The sequence below is a fragment of the Rhinatrema bivittatum genome, chromosome 2 (genome assembly GCF_901001135.1).
Source record: "Rhinatrema bivittatum chromosome 2, aRhiBiv1.1, whole genome shotgun sequence".
NCBI classification, from domain to species: domain Eukaryota; kingdom Metazoa; phylum Chordata; class Amphibia; order Gymnophiona; family Rhinatrematidae; genus Rhinatrema; species Rhinatrema bivittatum.
In genome coordinates this window covers 261438559-261454773 of record NC_042616.1, presented here as the reverse complement: position 1 = coordinate 261454773, position 16215 = coordinate 261438559, and the positions used below count along the sequence as shown (strand labels likewise).

General features: G+C 49.0%; 1 protein-coding gene across 1 annotated transcript in view; it reads right to left on the bottom strand.

Moving 5' to 3' along the window:
* TOP2B (DNA topoisomerase II beta) overlaps positions 1-16215 on the bottom strand; it is a 777593-nt gene that overhangs the window by 276958 nt on the left and 484420 nt on the right. The window contains 3 exon segments of the mRNA XM_029589448.1: positions 83-314; positions 870-1018; positions 1250-1371. Coding sequence (XP_029445308.1) covers positions 83-314; positions 870-1018; positions 1250-1371 — 503 coding nt within the window.

Here is a 16215-nt window from a genome sequence, read left to right as displayed (position 1 = left end):
CTATGGCAAGATGAGAACTGAGTGCACACTCCAAAAGAAATAAAAAATTGCATGTGTTATAACTAAAGCAGGACTCTCTTACCATTGGATATGGATCCAAGCCATCCAACAGTCTTCTAACATTGTTCACAATCTCTCTGGTATCATAATTAGGAAGCTTACAGGCCCATCCTGTACCAATTCCCTCAGCACCATTGATTAGAACCATTGGAATTATGGGAATGTACCACTCAGGCTCTACCCGCTGATTATCGTCGTAGAGGGACTTTAGAAGGTTGTCATCCATGGCTGGAAACAGCAGCCTTGCCAAAGGACTAACAGTGAGACAGAAGAAGAAAACCATGAGGACACCAAACTTTAGTAAAATTTACCACACATTTTCAACACTTTCAACCATTAATAAAAAGAACCTAAAAAAGAGGATTCTGTTAATTTCATAAATCACTAGACTGGCATCTATATATGGATAGTGTACTCTACAGTCTCTGGGATAGAAGATAAGTATATTCCCAATAATTTTGGGCATGCTTTGGCAATTTGATGACGGATTCAAAGCAGCTTGAGATTTATCAGCCACCACCTATTGGCTTTTTAAAGCCTGTAATGAAAACTTGGCAAGTTATGGCATTCAGTAGTATTATCTGGTATACATATTAGCCAGACTTTCCAGTCTGATGCCATATGTTAATTTCACAGTGTGTGCTGGTGCAGTTAAGACTGTGAAATATTGGTTGCTCTTCACTTGTTTGTGCATGTGTATGTATATCTGTAAATTAAAACCCCTGCATGTCTAAACACACAATGAAATTACAGACCTCCAGAAAGTCATGCTTCTTGTTCTGACAATGGGATGATTGTAAAGAAGTTACCTCAGCATTGTGAAGATGTAACGAGGACTTGCAGCATCCTTGCCCCCATGAAGCCTGGTACCAAACTGACCAATGGGCTGCAGCACACTAACATTGTTACTTCCAACAAAGTTCTGTGCTAAGTTGACAATGGTCATCATCAAAGCTTGCTAAAAAGAAAATTATCAAGATAAATATAAATAGATTTATAAATATACAAAAAACATAAAGATCAATAAATCTAACCTATCACATGTATTGTGATATGAGCAGCTATATTTTTAAGCAGATTATTAATATGGTCATTTTAATACATGCTTATCTGGAAATGAAGAACAGTAACATTTGCAATTATTCATGTAAACTTTTTCAAAATGTATCATTTTCTTCTTGCAACTTACCTCCCCATGGTGATAAGCTGACATTTCAGCAACAGAACCAGCCAACTGAGCAACTTTGACCTCACGTTTGTCATTTCTCTTAAAGCAGGTGAACAAAACTTTGCGCTGTCCTGGTTTAAAACCTATTCGAAAGAATAAAGTCTTTCTAAGTGGTGTTCTTATTAATTGCAAGGGATTTCATACAGAACGTTTACTTGCAAATTAGTTTTATGATAAAGAATGCATGTAGCTGAGTCTGCATCATGATTTCAGGTATATCACAATGTGCATCTGCTCAGGGCTAAAAGTAAAAAAAACAAAACAAACTTTTGTCAACCTATCATCATTCTAAAGATAGATGTGGTGAGGTCAATATTCAAAAGCAATTTAGACCGATAATAATGGAGAAATTACTTACCTGATAATTTTGTTTTCCTTAGTGTAGACAGATGGACTCAGACCAGTGGGTTATGTGCTCTTCTGCTAGCAGATGGGAGACGGAGTCAGATTTCAAAGCTGACGTCACTCTAGATATACCCCTGCAGTAACCTCAGTTCTTCAGTATTCTCTTCGAAAAGCCACTGTGGATATCTTTGCTTAATTAACTTCATTAAACTTGATTGAACTGATTCAACTGATTTCAAGACTGGAGACCGCCAGTGCACTCAACCAATTAACGCTGACACCGGACAAACTGAGTGTCGAACTAAGGGTAGGCAGCGGCTTACCCGAATTTGCTTAGTCTCGAGGTTCGCTTTCCGAGGTTCTCCTTCTCTGGGGCAGCCATGGGCAGGATGCTGAGTCCATCTGTCTACACTAAGGAAAACAAAATTATCAGGTAAATAATTTCTCCATTTCCTGGCGGGCAGCCAGATGGACTCAGGACCAATGGGATGTACAAAAGCTAATCCGGACAGGGCGGGAGGCTGCCCGTGGCCCACTTAATACTGCCTTTGCGAAGGCTGCGTCTTCTTGGGCCTGAACATCCAGGCAGTAGAATCTGGAGAAGGTGTGCATGGAGGACCACGTCGCCGCCCGACAGATCTTGGCAGGCGACAGCAGCTTGGTTTCTGCCCAAGAGACCACCTGGGCCCTCATAGAATGAGCCTTAACCTGTAGTGGTAAGGGCTTTCCTTACCACTATGTAGGCTGCCTTGATTACTTCTTTGATCTAGCGGGCTATAGTCGCCCGCGAGGCCGCTTCAAACGAACAAGCAATCTGTTTTGCATACCGGTTCCGATCTTTCTAGGTATCGCACCAGGAGTCTGCCGACATTTAGGTGGCGAAGAAGGCGTGAGTCTTCAAAGTCCTTATGTTCATCTGGAGATGGCAAGGAGATGGCCTGGGTCAAATGAAACTCTGAGACCACTTTCGGTAGGAAGGAGGGGACGGTGCGCAGCTGTATGGTTCCAGGAGTGAACCTAATGGTTCCTGACAGGATAGTGCCTGTAGTTTGGATATGCGACAAGCTGAACATATTGCCACCAGGAATACAGTCTTCAATGTTAAGAGGCGTAGTGACAGACCACACGTTGGCCTAGAGGAAGTCCCTGCTAGGAAGTCTAATACTAGATTAAGATTCCATAGGGGCACAGGCCACTTTAGCAGTGGCCGGAGTTGTTTAACTCCTTTCAGGAAGTGGGACAAATCCGGATGAGTTGATAGTCGGATACCGTCCACTTCAGCTCTGAAGCAGGAAAGTGCGGCTACTTGGACCTTGAGGGAGTTGAGAGACAACCCCTTCTTAATACCATCCTGTAGGAAGTCCAGAATCATGGGAATCTTGGCAGTCTGCGGGAGTATCCCGTGGTCCTCACACCAGGCTTCGAATATTCTCCAGATCCGTATGTATGACAGGGATGTGGAGAACTTGCGCACTCGGAGCAGGGTGTCAATCATGGCCTTCGAGTAACCTCGCTTCTTCAGGCGAGTCCTCTTAAGGGTCAGACCATAAGAGAGAATCGAGACGGATCTTCATGAAGAATCGGGCCCTGCCGGAGCAGGTCCCTGTGTGGAGGTAGGCATAGAGGGTTCCCCGCAAGGAGTCTTTGCATGTCTGCGTACCATGGTCGCCTTGGCCAATCCGGGGCCACTAGGAGAACTAGTCCCCTGTGGTGCTCTATCTTGCGGATGATTTTGCCCAGTAGTGGCCATGGGGAGAAGGCGTACAAGTAAGTCTTCCTCTGGCCAAGTCTGGACGAGAGCGTCGATTCCTTGGAAGTGTGGCTCTCGTCTGTCGCTGAAGAACCTGGGGACTTGGGCACTGAGATAGGAAGCCAGTAGATCCATGGCTGGGAGGCCCCAGTGATTTACTATCAGTTGACAGCGTCCATTCCCACGGGTCCATACTCTCTCTGCAAGTTTGCTGAGACATTGTCTTTTCCTGCGATGTGGGAGGCTTTACGAAGGGACACCAGGATGGGGTTCTTCTTTGGTTCCGCCATCGGGTTCATACCTGGAATACCCAGAGTCTTCAGAGTCTGGGAAACAAGGGATGGTAGTTCATCCTTGTGGAAGAAGCGAACCATGGTTCGGTATGGTTCCAGGCCTGGAGGGATTTCTCCTTCTTCTAGGGAATCACCATCATCATCTGAGGTGTCTGGGTCCCTGTCAGGGAAATTCTTGTTTAGGCGAGGCATGTCTCGAGGCATCCGAGCAGGGCCGGGAGCTTCTTGTGCTTCCGGCAGGGGTTGAGCCCAGGACGCAGCCAGGGCTGATTGCGCCTGAACGAAGGCTTGTAGCCCTTGGAAAAATTCTAACCAGTAGAAGGTCCCTGGGTCCATGTTAATTCCAGGGGGAGTCAGCGTAGGAGCCCCTGAATGCTCTCTTGTGGAGAAGCCATCTCAGAGATGCATAGATCTGGGGAACCATAGTCTGTAGTAGTTCCGGATCCATCCCCAGACAGTGAGGGGGTCAGGATTTGGTTCCCCTTAGGCTTCTTCGCAATGCTGGCACAAGCAGGACTCCAGTTCAGGCTGTGAGGCTCTTATGTGGCAGGCTGTGCAAAGAGAGTGTCTTCTGGCCTTCTTGGGTGCTGGTGCCATTGCCTCTAGCTTCAATGTGCGCTTGTAGCTGTAAACGCAGCTGTGCATGTAGCTGTGCGCGCTTGGTCGTGCGCGCAGCCCGGTTGTCCGTGTGGTTATGCGTGCTGCTGTACACACCTCTGTGCACGCATCTGTATTGGACGCGCACAAGTTAGGCGCATCGGCTGCCTGGCCTGCCCCACATGTACCGCCGGTCGAGAAGGGAAGATAGTGCCGACGCCCCTGCGCGTAAGATGGTGCCCCCGAGGGTCTCCACATGGACCCCTGCACCGGATCAGGGCCTAGCCCAACCAGGGCTGCTCAACCCGATCGGTGCTTCCTTTTACCTCGTCGGGAAGTAATTCAAATCGGTATGGCAATCCGAGCTTCGGGGGCTGGAGACCTGATTTAAAGATTTTTTCTTACCTGGTCTCGGCGCTTACCGATTGTGTGCCGGATGGTCTCCAGCTGCGGGGTGAGAGGGCTTTACCTTCACTTCCACACTTGGTTTTGCACCCTGGGGCCTAAGCCCATGCCGGGAACCAGCTGCCAGACCAAGGCACACCTTTGAGGGATATCAGACATCACCTCAGGAATTCTCAACTGGGGGAGGGACCCTTAGGTTTCACCGCAGGAGAGTGGGGCTCGATCTTTAATGTAAATTTTATTTTTCTTTCTTCTTTGCTGTATTTGTTAACACTATTCTAGTGTGTGGGATAGTATCCACATCTGCTAGGAGATGGAGAGATACTGAAGAGCTGAGGTTACTGCAGGGGTATATCTAGAGTGACGTCAGCTTTGAAATCTGACTCTGTCTCCCATCTGCTAGCAGATGAGCACAATATCCATTGGTCCTGAGTCCATCTGGCTACACGCTAGGAAAAGTATATTTGCTCGAGTAATCGCTTAAAATTTGGAACATACTTGTACACGGTAGGCATATTTGAAATCATATGTGCACACGATTTAAAATTCCAGCATGTCTTCGCTCGCGTGCCCATATGTGAGCATATGGGTGCATGTGCACTTGTTTTAAAATTTGCCTGTTGGTGAATTAGGCAAAGGCACCCTTTCTTTACTCTACCCAGGTCTCATGTCTAGAGTCCCAAGGGTCCTTTCCTAAATAAACAAAGCCAGAGCAGCAAAGGGACATGCTACACCTAGAAGGGATAACTGAAAAATCCACATACTAAGATGGTGGCAGGGATTTATAAAATCTGGGATCTCACCATCTCAGTCTCCCCAATGGGGAAGCTAACATCCAACAGTAATTCTAATTCTGTTCCCCTCTATAAAGATAAAACAATCCTCTTTAGTAGAGATCCTTTGGGCTCTCTACACATATATGCAAAAGAAACATATCCATAAGTTGACATTTATATGACTTACTATATTTAGATGAAGCTCCTCTAACAAAGGTTTAATCAAGTAGACTTGTCTCTAAAATTTAGCCAATGAAATTACATAAATTTCTTGTTATGGATTTAATGTCACCCTTGCTCTATCTGCTTGCCAATTTTAATTAATTGGCCTGGTTCACCTTCCTCCATCAGAGTTTCCAGCCTGATCAGAACCTGCCTCATCTATACTCACTGCAAGTTATGACTGGGGGATATGAGACACCATAAGCTCTCATTTTTTTTATTTTTAGTATATCCAGTTAAAGGTACAGCATGCATTTCTCTCTCTAAAGAAGACCCAAGGGGGGAGGGAGTGGAAGATGAGGGAGCTGAACAGATATTTTCTGCCAACTTAGAAATCTCTGGACTTCTTGAGAGGTTAGAAGAAGAGGTCCTCTTCTAGGGCTACATTATTGATGTTTATTTTTCCTCAAGATCGTAACATCCTCCATCTCTATTTTCGCAACCATCAAGTATTTAAAGGACAAACACCATGGATATTTCCATCTACTCAGGAGCATAGGAAGAAATTCTTAGTTATGCATGCTGAGGTTGTCTTTCAGAGCTACATGCGTTATACGGTATCTATGTAAATGCACTGTGATCTTTAATAATTTGAAATAGCAAATGTTGCTTACCTGATGTAACAGGTGTTCTCACAGGACAGCAGGATGTTAGTCCTCACAAATGGGTGACATCGAGGATGGAGCCCACCACGGAAAACTTCTGTCAAAGTTTAACAGAACTTTGACTGGCCCCTACTGGGCATGCCCAGCACGGCACTGACCCTGCAGCCAGCAGGGGTCTCCCTTCAGTCTGATTTTCAAAGCTACAGGCAGTGCCTAAAAAGTAAAAATAAAACGAACCCAACACCGCGGGGTGGCGGGCGGGTTTCGTGAGGACTAACATCCTGCTGTCCTGTGAGAACACCTGTTACATCAGGTAAGCAACATTTGCTTTCTCACAGGACAAGCAGGATGGTTGTCCTCACAAATGGGTGAGTACCGAGCTGAGGATGTCCTGACTTGCACCAAAGGCACCCAACGGCGTGCAAAAGGCACAACAACTGGGGTGTAATTTGGGAAAGGGCATCTGCACTCTACCGGGCAGGTGGAAGGGTGTTGGTACATCACGTTGGAAAAAGGTTACGCAAGACAGATTGGCCGAACATGGAGTCCTGTCTTCCAGCTTTGTCCAAACAATAGTGGGCTGCAAAGGTATGGAGAGAACTCCAGGTTGCAGCTTTACAGATGTCAGGAAGCGGCACCGATCGAAGGTGTGCTACTGAAGTCGCCATGGCCCTCACAGAGTGTGCTTTAACACGGTCTTGAAAAGGAATGCCAGCTTGCTGATAGCAAAAAGAAATGCAGTCCGCCAACCAGGAGGAAAGAGCCTGCTTACCCCACAGGTTGTCCTAACTTGTTAGGATGGAAAGAGACAAATAATTGAGTGTTCTTCCTGTGAGCAACTGTACGGTCTAGATAAAAAGCTAGAGCTCGTTTACAGTCTACGGTATGCAGAGTCTGTTCCCCGGAGTTGGAGTGGGGCCTGGGAAAAAAGATAGGTAGTATTATGGATTGATTGATATGAAACTCAGAAACTACCTTAGGTAAAAATTTAGGGTGAGTGCGGAGTACCGCCCGGTCCTGCAGGAGTTTAGTGTAAGGCGGATAGGTAACTAGGGCCTGTAATTCACTAACCCTGCGAGCTGAAGTGATAGCCAAAAGGAATAACACTTTCCAAGTGAGGTATTTCAAGTCACAGGAGTGCAGAGGTTCGAAAGGTGGTTTCATTAGACGACCAAGAACCAGATTAAGGTCCCAAGATGGGGCCGGAGGACGTAAGGGTGGCTTCAGATGGAGCAAGCCTTTAAGAAAGCGTGTTACCAGGGGTTGTACTGAAATAGGGACACCCTCTATACCTTTATGGAAGGCGGCTACCGCACTGACATGCATCCTTATGGAAGAGATTTTAAGACCTGATTCTGATAGATGCCATAAATAGTCCAAGAATTTAGAGATTGGACAGGAAAGGGGATCAAGGGACTGAGAAGTGCACCATGATGTGTACCTTTTCCATTTATATGAATAGGATCTTCTGGTGGAGGGCTTTCGCGAAGCTATCAGGACACGAGAAACCGAATCCGAAAGGTTAAAAGGCTGCAGGACTAACCTTTCAACATCCATGCCGTCAGGGACAAGGCCTGGAGGTTGGGATGGAGGAGGCATCCGTCGTTTTGAGTGAGTAGATGCGGGTCCTTTCCCAAGGGAATGTGCCTGCAGATGGAGAGATCCTGGAGTATGGGAAACCACACTTGGCGTGGCCAGTGCGGTGCTATCAGGATCATGGTTCCTCCGTCCTGGCGTAGCTTCACGAGAGTCCTCGACAGAAGAGGAAGTGGAGGGAATGCATAAAGCAGACCGATCGCCCACTTGAGGGAGAAGGCATCCCTCGGCCGAGAGTGCTGGCTCCGAAGGAGAGAGCAGTAATTGTCCACTTTGTGGTTCTGAGGAGACGCAAAGAGGTCTATGTCGGGATAACCCCACTTGTGAAACAGAGAGGTCGCTACGAGAGGATTGAGTGACCACTCGTGTGGTTGGAAGACACGGCTCAGCTGGTCTGCCAATACATTGTCTACTCCCGGCAGGTAGGTGGCCCTGAGGTACATGGAGTGGGAGAGGGCTTCTGCCCAAATCTGCGCAGCTTCCTGACACAGAAGGAAGGAGCCTGTGCCTCCCTGCTTGTTTATGTACCACATGGCCACCTGGTTGTCTGTCTGGATCAAGATTATCTGATTCGATAGGTGAGCTTGGAAAGTTCTGAGTGCGTAGCGGATTGCTCGCAGTTCCAAGAAATTTATCTGGTGCTCGGCTTCTTCTCGAGACCAGAGTCCCTGAGTTTGTAACTTGTCCACATGGGCTCCCCAACCGGTGTGGGAAGCATCGGTGGTTAGGATTACTTGGGGATCTGGTAGAAGAAAAGGTAAGCCCTGCAGGAGGTTGACTTGAGTCGTCCACCAGGTTAAGGACAGGCGTAGCGCTTGTGTAATTGTGACAATGGTGGACAGAGGCTGAAGAGCCTGAATCCATTGATGTCGCAGAGTCCATTGGGTAACTCTCATGGCTAGTCGCGTCATGGGAGTGACTTGAACCGAGGATGCCATGTGTCCTAGGAGAACGAGGAATTGGCGAGCCGTGGCAGTGTTTGAGACTGGAGCTGGCGAGCTAGGGATATTAGAGTCTGGACCCTTTGATGAGGAAGGTAGGCTTTTGCCTGTAAGGTGTCCAAGTCCGCCCCAATGAAAGATAAGGTTTGAGATGGGACTAAGCAAGATTTCTCGTAATTGACAAGAAACCCTAAGGAAAGGAGTGTATGAATTGTCAATTTTAGGGAGGATTGAGCAATATGTTGGGTGGAGGCCCTGATTAACCAATCGTCCAGATAGGGGTAGACGTGGACACCTTCCTTTCTGAGGAATGCTGCTACCACGACGAGACATTTGGTAAAGACCCGTGGTGCAGACGCCAGGCCGAAAGGTAGTACTCGATATTGGTAATGGTTTCGGCCCACCAGAAAACGCAGGTACTTGCGATGAGATTGGGTTATCGCAATGTGGGTATAAGCGTCTTTGAGGTCGAGAGAGCATAGCCAATCCCCTCTTTGCAGCAGAGGGAGAAGCGAGCCCAGGGTTACCATCTTGAACTTCTCTTTTTGAAGGTACTTGTTGAGGGCTCGAAGGTCTAAGATGGGACGAAGCCCCCCTGATTTCTTTGGTATCAGGAAGTACCTGGAGTAGAATCCCTTTCCTTGCTGAGAGGGAGGGACGGGTTCTATAGCATTTGATTGCAGAAGAAGGGATACTTCTTGTTGTAAGTGAGTCAAGTGGCTGGTCAGACTCCATGCTTGTAGAGGCGGGGAGTCTGCCGGAAGAGTAGTGAAGTTGAGGTGGTAACCCTGTGCTATAATTGCTAGTACCCACTGATCTGAGGTGATCTGTATCCAGCGGTCTAAAAAGTGGCACAGTCGACCTCCCACAGGGATGGCTGGAAGAGGGGTCTGGCACGTGCTCTCTACAGGGAAGTCAAAGGCCCGCCGCAGGCCCAGGGGGTGGGGCTAAAGTAGGTCTTTGCTTCCGAGGCTGGCGTGGCTGAGCTCTGTTGGAAGACCGTGCAGGTCGAGGCTTAGCCGATGGAGGATAATATTGACGTGGCCTAAAGAACGACTTTTTAGAGTCCTTCTTAGATGGTTGTTTGGAGGTCACATCAGATGGAGTGGATGAGAGTTGTTTCAACGTCTCGTGGTGATCTTTTAATTCAGCTACAATTTGCTGAATTTGTTCTCCAAACAAATTGTCCCCTAGGCAGGGTAAATCAGATAGACGATCCTGGACCTCTGGGCGAAGGTTGGATGATTTTAACCAAGCCCAACGTCTGGCTGAGATGGCTGTGGCTGAAACTTTTGTGGAAGCATCGAAGATGTCATATGCCGTCCTAATTTCATGCTTCCCGGTTTCAAACCCTTTGTTAAGAAGGGCTTGAAGCTGTGGTTGATATTGGTCAGGCAAGGTGTCCGCATATTCTTGCATCTGTTTGAGGATGGCTCTGTTATATTGAGTCATGTAAAGCTGATACGAAGCTATGCGTGAAATCAACATAGCTCCGTGATACACCTTTCTTCCTACACTATCCAGGAATTTGTTGTCCTTGGTAAGTGGTATGGAAGAGTGTGGCTTTTGACGCTTTGCTTTCTTTTGCGCTGACTCAACAACGACAGAGCGATGATCCAGTTGAGGCTTCTGAAATCCCGGTGCTGACTGGACAAGATATGTGGAGTCAGCTTTCTTATTGACTGGTGAAACAGATGAAGGAGATTCCCAGTTTTTCTTTAGAAGATCCAGAAACACCTGGTGAATAGGGATGGAAGCGATGATTTTAGGAGCATCCAGAAATTGGAGCAGTTCCATCATCTGGTGCCTGTCATCTTTTTCAGATTGTAGCTGAAAAGGTACTATTTCCGACATCTCCTTCACAAAATTAATAAACGAGAGATCCTCAGGAGGAGAACGTTTTCTACTCTCTGTAGGAGATGGTGGTGAAGGTAAATCCGTGTCAGAAGATGTATCATCACCCCAGGTATCATAGGGATCATGTGGGGCTTGAAGCCCTGAAGGTCCTGGTTGAGGATCCGGGATATTAGGAGGAATCACCGAGGGCATCGAGTGAAATCTCGATGGCATCGGTGCTGAAGGCGGAACTGGGAACGGCATCGAGGGCTTCGGTGCTGTCGATGAAATCGGTGCCGGCCTTGGAATCGATGGAGCCGAAGGATATATCGATGGCGAGAGACGAGAAGGCACCGATGGGACCACCCCTGAAGGGGGAATTATGAACGGTGTTTCCCCTCCCGATGATAATCCTGTCGGAGACGGTGGTGTTGTCGGTGCTACTGAAATCACCGATGGAAGGGCCGTTATAAGCGCCTCCATGCGGTGCAGTAGCGGTGCTAGAGCTTCTACCAGTGGCTCGGTGGTCGGTTCCCTCCTCGGTGGCGGAGTCGGTGCCGGTGGAGGTTGGAACTTCTGCATCGCTTTTTCGATGGCCTCCTGGACCAGCCGGTCCAGTTCTAACCGGAGACCAGGGGTAACGATACCCGGCTCGACGGGAGAGGGAGGCTGAGGCTGAGCCGGAGGGACCACCGTAACCGGTGGGATCACGGCTCCCACACCCCGAGGGGGTGAGGGTTTCCTCGGTGCCTGCGAACGAGATGTGGACGGTGCCAGGTCTGATTGAGGCTTTTTAGTCGGTGGCTCGGTGTGTACGGAGGTCGATGGTTCTGGATCCTCGACGGGCCGAGACTTGTGCCGTCTATGGCGATGTTTTTCCTTCCGATCTCCTCGCCCATCCGGGGAGGGGACAGGAGTCGACGGCCGAGAAGTCATCGATGGTGGACGGTCACCGGAGGGTTGACGATGATGGTGTAACTTCGGTGCCGGTTCCGATGACGTCGATGCTATCGATGGCGTTGGGGTGCGAGCATGGAAGAGGAGCCCCATCTTCTCCATCCTGGCTTTGCGACCTTTGGGTGTCAATAAGGCACATTTGGTGCAAGTCAGGACATCATGCTCGCTGCCTAAACACAAAACACAGACCCTATGGGGGTCTGTGACTGACATAGTCCGGGTGCAATCCGGACATCGACGGAACCCCGTCGGCATGGCCTTGGGCCAAAAATTTAGTCGCGGGATCGGTGATTGTCGACAGGCCTCAAGGGCCAAAATCGACGTAAGTCGATCAAAATCGGCAAAAAACTTACCGGATTTCCGCGAGGTTGAAAAAATTTGTCGAAGGGAGACCCCTGAGGGGCAAATTTTCTTCAGAAATAAAGTACCAAATTCCTGTCAGGAATGTGGTTAAGAGCTCCTTTCGCCGCGTGGCAACTGCTGCACGGAAAAAAGAAGACTGAAGGGAGACCCCTGCTGGCTGCAGGGTCAGTGCCGTGCTGGGCATGCCCAGTAGGGGCCAGTCAAAGTTCTGTTAAACTTTGACAGAAGTTTTCCGTGGTGGGCTCCATCCTCGATGTCACCCATTTGTGAGGACAACCATCCTGCTTGTCCTGTGAGAAATGTATTTCTGTATCCTGTGCATTTAAGAGTCTTTTTGGATTCTAAGTGGGAGGGATCAGGGATAGTCACTGTTTGGCTTAATGTGTAGAATAGATATATGGACAAGGTTTTTCTAATCTAGCTGAGTTGCAGTCTCTTTTCTGTATTTATTTTTCTTATGATTAAGGTCTAGGATCCCAATGACCTTTTCTGGGCTGTCATGGATGTGAGCACTTGGGCTATGGCGTGGTTAACGCAGCCTAGTAGGTGAACCTATTAGGCCCATGCTGACAGCTGATTGGCATGCCCTTATTGAAGCTGAGACTTCACCTATACCAGCCCCATTCAGTGCAGGTTAAGCCCTTAGGTTCCAGGGACTGGCAGGGCTTAAGCAAGTGTCCTGTAAAGAGCAGTCAGACAAAGTCAGGATACGGGCAGGGTTGGCAGCAAGTAGGCAAGGTGCGATGGAGGCTCCAATCTCACGGTACCACCATCGCCTTAGAGGACTGATACCTTAAAGAAGTCACCCAAAAAATAAAAAGTATAGAGGGGGGTCAAGGCTGATCTCTGGCTCAAACCGGGGCCACCACTTAAGGCAGCCCCAACATCCAAAAGTTTAAAAAAAAATTAAAAATTCTGTGGCGATGCCTCCCCACCCCCTAACCCTGTCATAAATAAAAAGTGACCCCCCACCACCCTTGTCATCGAGTATTAGTGGCCTCCACTCCCTTTCCAAAGATATCAAGGCTGACACTATCCCCCCACCCCAATAGTAATGCAAAACCATTAGGGCTATAGTGCTTCCATCCTTCCTCCCCCATCCCCCAAATGTATGAAAGAATTCAGTGTATAAAAGAATTAATTTTGAAAAACTGCATCGACTTCACCTTGCCACAGTCATATATCTAGGGCAGTGGTTCTCAACAGGTGTGTTGGGACACAGTAATGTGTCGTGAGGTCACAGAAGGTATGTTGCAGACCCAGCAGAAGGCTGCTCTTTCCTCATCATTCTGGACAGGAGTTGGCTGATTTCTCCTTTATTGGGTATGACAGAAGCTGCTCTTGCTTCCTTCTCCTCTTCCTGGCCCAGTGGGAGGTTATTACCTTTGTTTTCACCCAGATTAGAGCAAGGTATTACCAACTCCTGTTCATATGGGCCCTGCAGGACAACAGCTTTATCATTCTCTTGGCAGTGAGGCTGCTGATGCTCTCTTCACCCCATGGGGTCTGGACATGAAAGCAGGAGCATGAGGGAGAAAGGTGTGTGCTCTATAGATCCACTGTTGACTTCTGCTGCTGCATCATCTTCTTCCTCTCCTCAATGCTTCTTGCCCTCATCTGCTGCTGGTAAAGCGGGAGGGAGTCTCTAGATTGGACTGAAGGCTTTTAAGCTGGCTGGCAGCCAGAAGGGCAGCGAAATATGCTGGGCAGGAAGACCATGGGAGAGTCAGGAGTCTGCTGGGCAGGAAGGGGTGGGAGAAAGGAGGATGGGGTTGCTGGGTAGGGATAGGTGGAGAAAGGAGGGGCTGGGGACCACTGGGCAGGGAGGAGAGATGAAAGTGGAGAGAGAGATGGAGGTGAGCCTGCTAGGTTGGAGAAGAGGAAAGGTCAGGGGATGATGGAGCATGAAGTGGTGGGAAAGAGGTGGTCAGAGGTATGCTAAGTAGGGAGGAGGAGAGGAAGGGCCGAGAGAGTTGAGTAGGTGAGATAAGTGGCATAGGGAAGAGGATGCAGGGTTGGGGGTGTCAATTATTGGACAGGGATATGAGCATGAGAAAGGACGATTGAGAAGTTGTGAGAAGTGAGGGGTGATGGGAGTATGGAGGGGAGTGACAGGGTACAAGAGCCATAATATGTCAGTTTTGAGAATACACATTTCTTCTGTCTTTGCTTAACATAGCAGGAAAGCAAATGTTGCTTACCTGTAACAGGTGTTCTCACAGGACAGCAGGATGTTAGTCCTCACATATGGGTGACATCATCAGGATGGAGCCCAATCATGGAAAACTTCTGTCAAAGTTTCCAGAACTTTGACTGGCCCCTACTGGGCATGCCCAGCATGGCACTAACCCTGCAGCCAGCAGGGGTCCCCCTTCAGTCTTATTTGATAGCTACAGGCAGTGCCGAAAAAATAAAACAAGAAAACGTTACGAACCCAATACCGCGGGGCGGCAGGCGGGTTTCGTGAGGACTAACATCCTGCTGTCCTGTGAGAACACCTGTTACAGGTAAGCAACATTTGCTTTCTCACAGGACAAGCAGGATGGTAGTCCTCACATATGGGTGAGCACCGAGCTGCAGACACTCTAGTGGAGGTGTCGAAGATATCGTAAGCTGTTCTTATCTCATGCTTTCCTGCCTCAAACCCCTTGTTGACAAGGGTTTGAAGATGTTCTTGAAATTGGTCAGGCAGGGTTTCAGAGAAGTCCTGTATTTGCTTGAAAATGACCCTGTTGTATTGGGTCATATACAGCTGGTAAGAAGCAATCCTGGAGATAAGCATGGCCCCTTGGAACACTCGACGACCAATATTGTCAAGGAACTTGTGTTCCTTGACAGGAGGGGTAGAGGAGTGTGGTTTCGTCCTTTTTGCTTTCTTTTGAGCCGATTCCACCACAACTGAGTGGTGGTCAAGCTGAAATTTTTGAAAGCAAGGGGCCGACTGTACCAGATAAGAAGTATCAGCCTTTCTGTGTACTGGGGCAATGGATCCAAGATTTTCCCAGTTCTTTTTAAGGAGGTCAAGAAGAACTTGATGAATGGGAATAGAAGTGATCACTTTAGGGGCATCCAGGAATTGGAGAAACTCCATCATCTGGTGCCTATCATTTTGCTCCGTCTGAAGCTGGAAAGGGACCAATTCTGACATTTCCTTCACAAAATTAATGAAAGAGAGGTCCTCTGGAGGAGAACGCTTTCTACTTTCAGTAGGAGAGGGAGGCGAAGGTAAGTCATCGGTGTCTGTGGAAGTATCATCACCCCAGGTGACATAAGGATCAGTAGGCTGACCTGTAGGACGAGAAGGGGGTTGGATACCCGAAGGGCCCGGCTGAGGCTCCGAGAAAATCAAAGGAATCACAGGGGGCACTGTGGACCCCCTGGGGGGCATCGGTGCTGGCATCGAAGGCATCGATGGTGCCAATGTGCGTATCGCTCCCGATGAATGAATCTGTGGCGAGGGACGATATGGCATCGATGGCTGAGGCAATACCCCCGAAGGAGGAATGCGAAACGGTGTTTCTCCTCCCGAAGAAGCTGTCATCGGGGAGCGCACCGGAGCCATCGGAGACCTGGGAATCACCGGTGGAAGGGCAGTCATGAGCGCCTCCATCCGGGATAGCAGCGGTGCCAGCACTGCTGGAATCGGGTCGGTGACTGGTTCCACTCTCAGTGCCGGTGTCAGTGCCGGAGGGACCTGGAGTCGTTGCACCGCCTTGTCGATGGCCTCCTGGACCAGCCGGTCCAGTTCTTCCCGGAGACCTGGGGCAATCAGCTCCGGCTCCGTGACGGAAGAGGGAGGCTGAGGCACAGTCGGAGGGACCACCTTTACAGGCGGAATCGTGACTCCCAAACCCCGATCGGGTGAGGGTGGCCTCGATGTCCCGGTCACAGGAGTGGTCGGTGCCGTTCCTGGACGGGGCTTCTTCAATGGTGGCTTGGACGATGGCGAGTTCGATGATTTCGCTCCCTCGACGGTCCAAGACTTACGGTGCCGATGGCGATGTTTCTCCCTTCGATCTTGAGGGGGAGAAACGGGAGTCGATGGCCGTGAAGACGTCGATGGCGGGCGGTCACCGGACGGTTGTCACTGGTGGTGCGACTTCGACGGTGCCGGTTCCGATGACGTCGATGCTATGGACGGCGTCGGGGTGTGAGCACGGAAAAGGAGTCCCATCTTCTCCATTTTGGCTTTGCGACCTTTTGGTGTCATGAGGGCACATTTGGTGCAAGTCAGGACATCA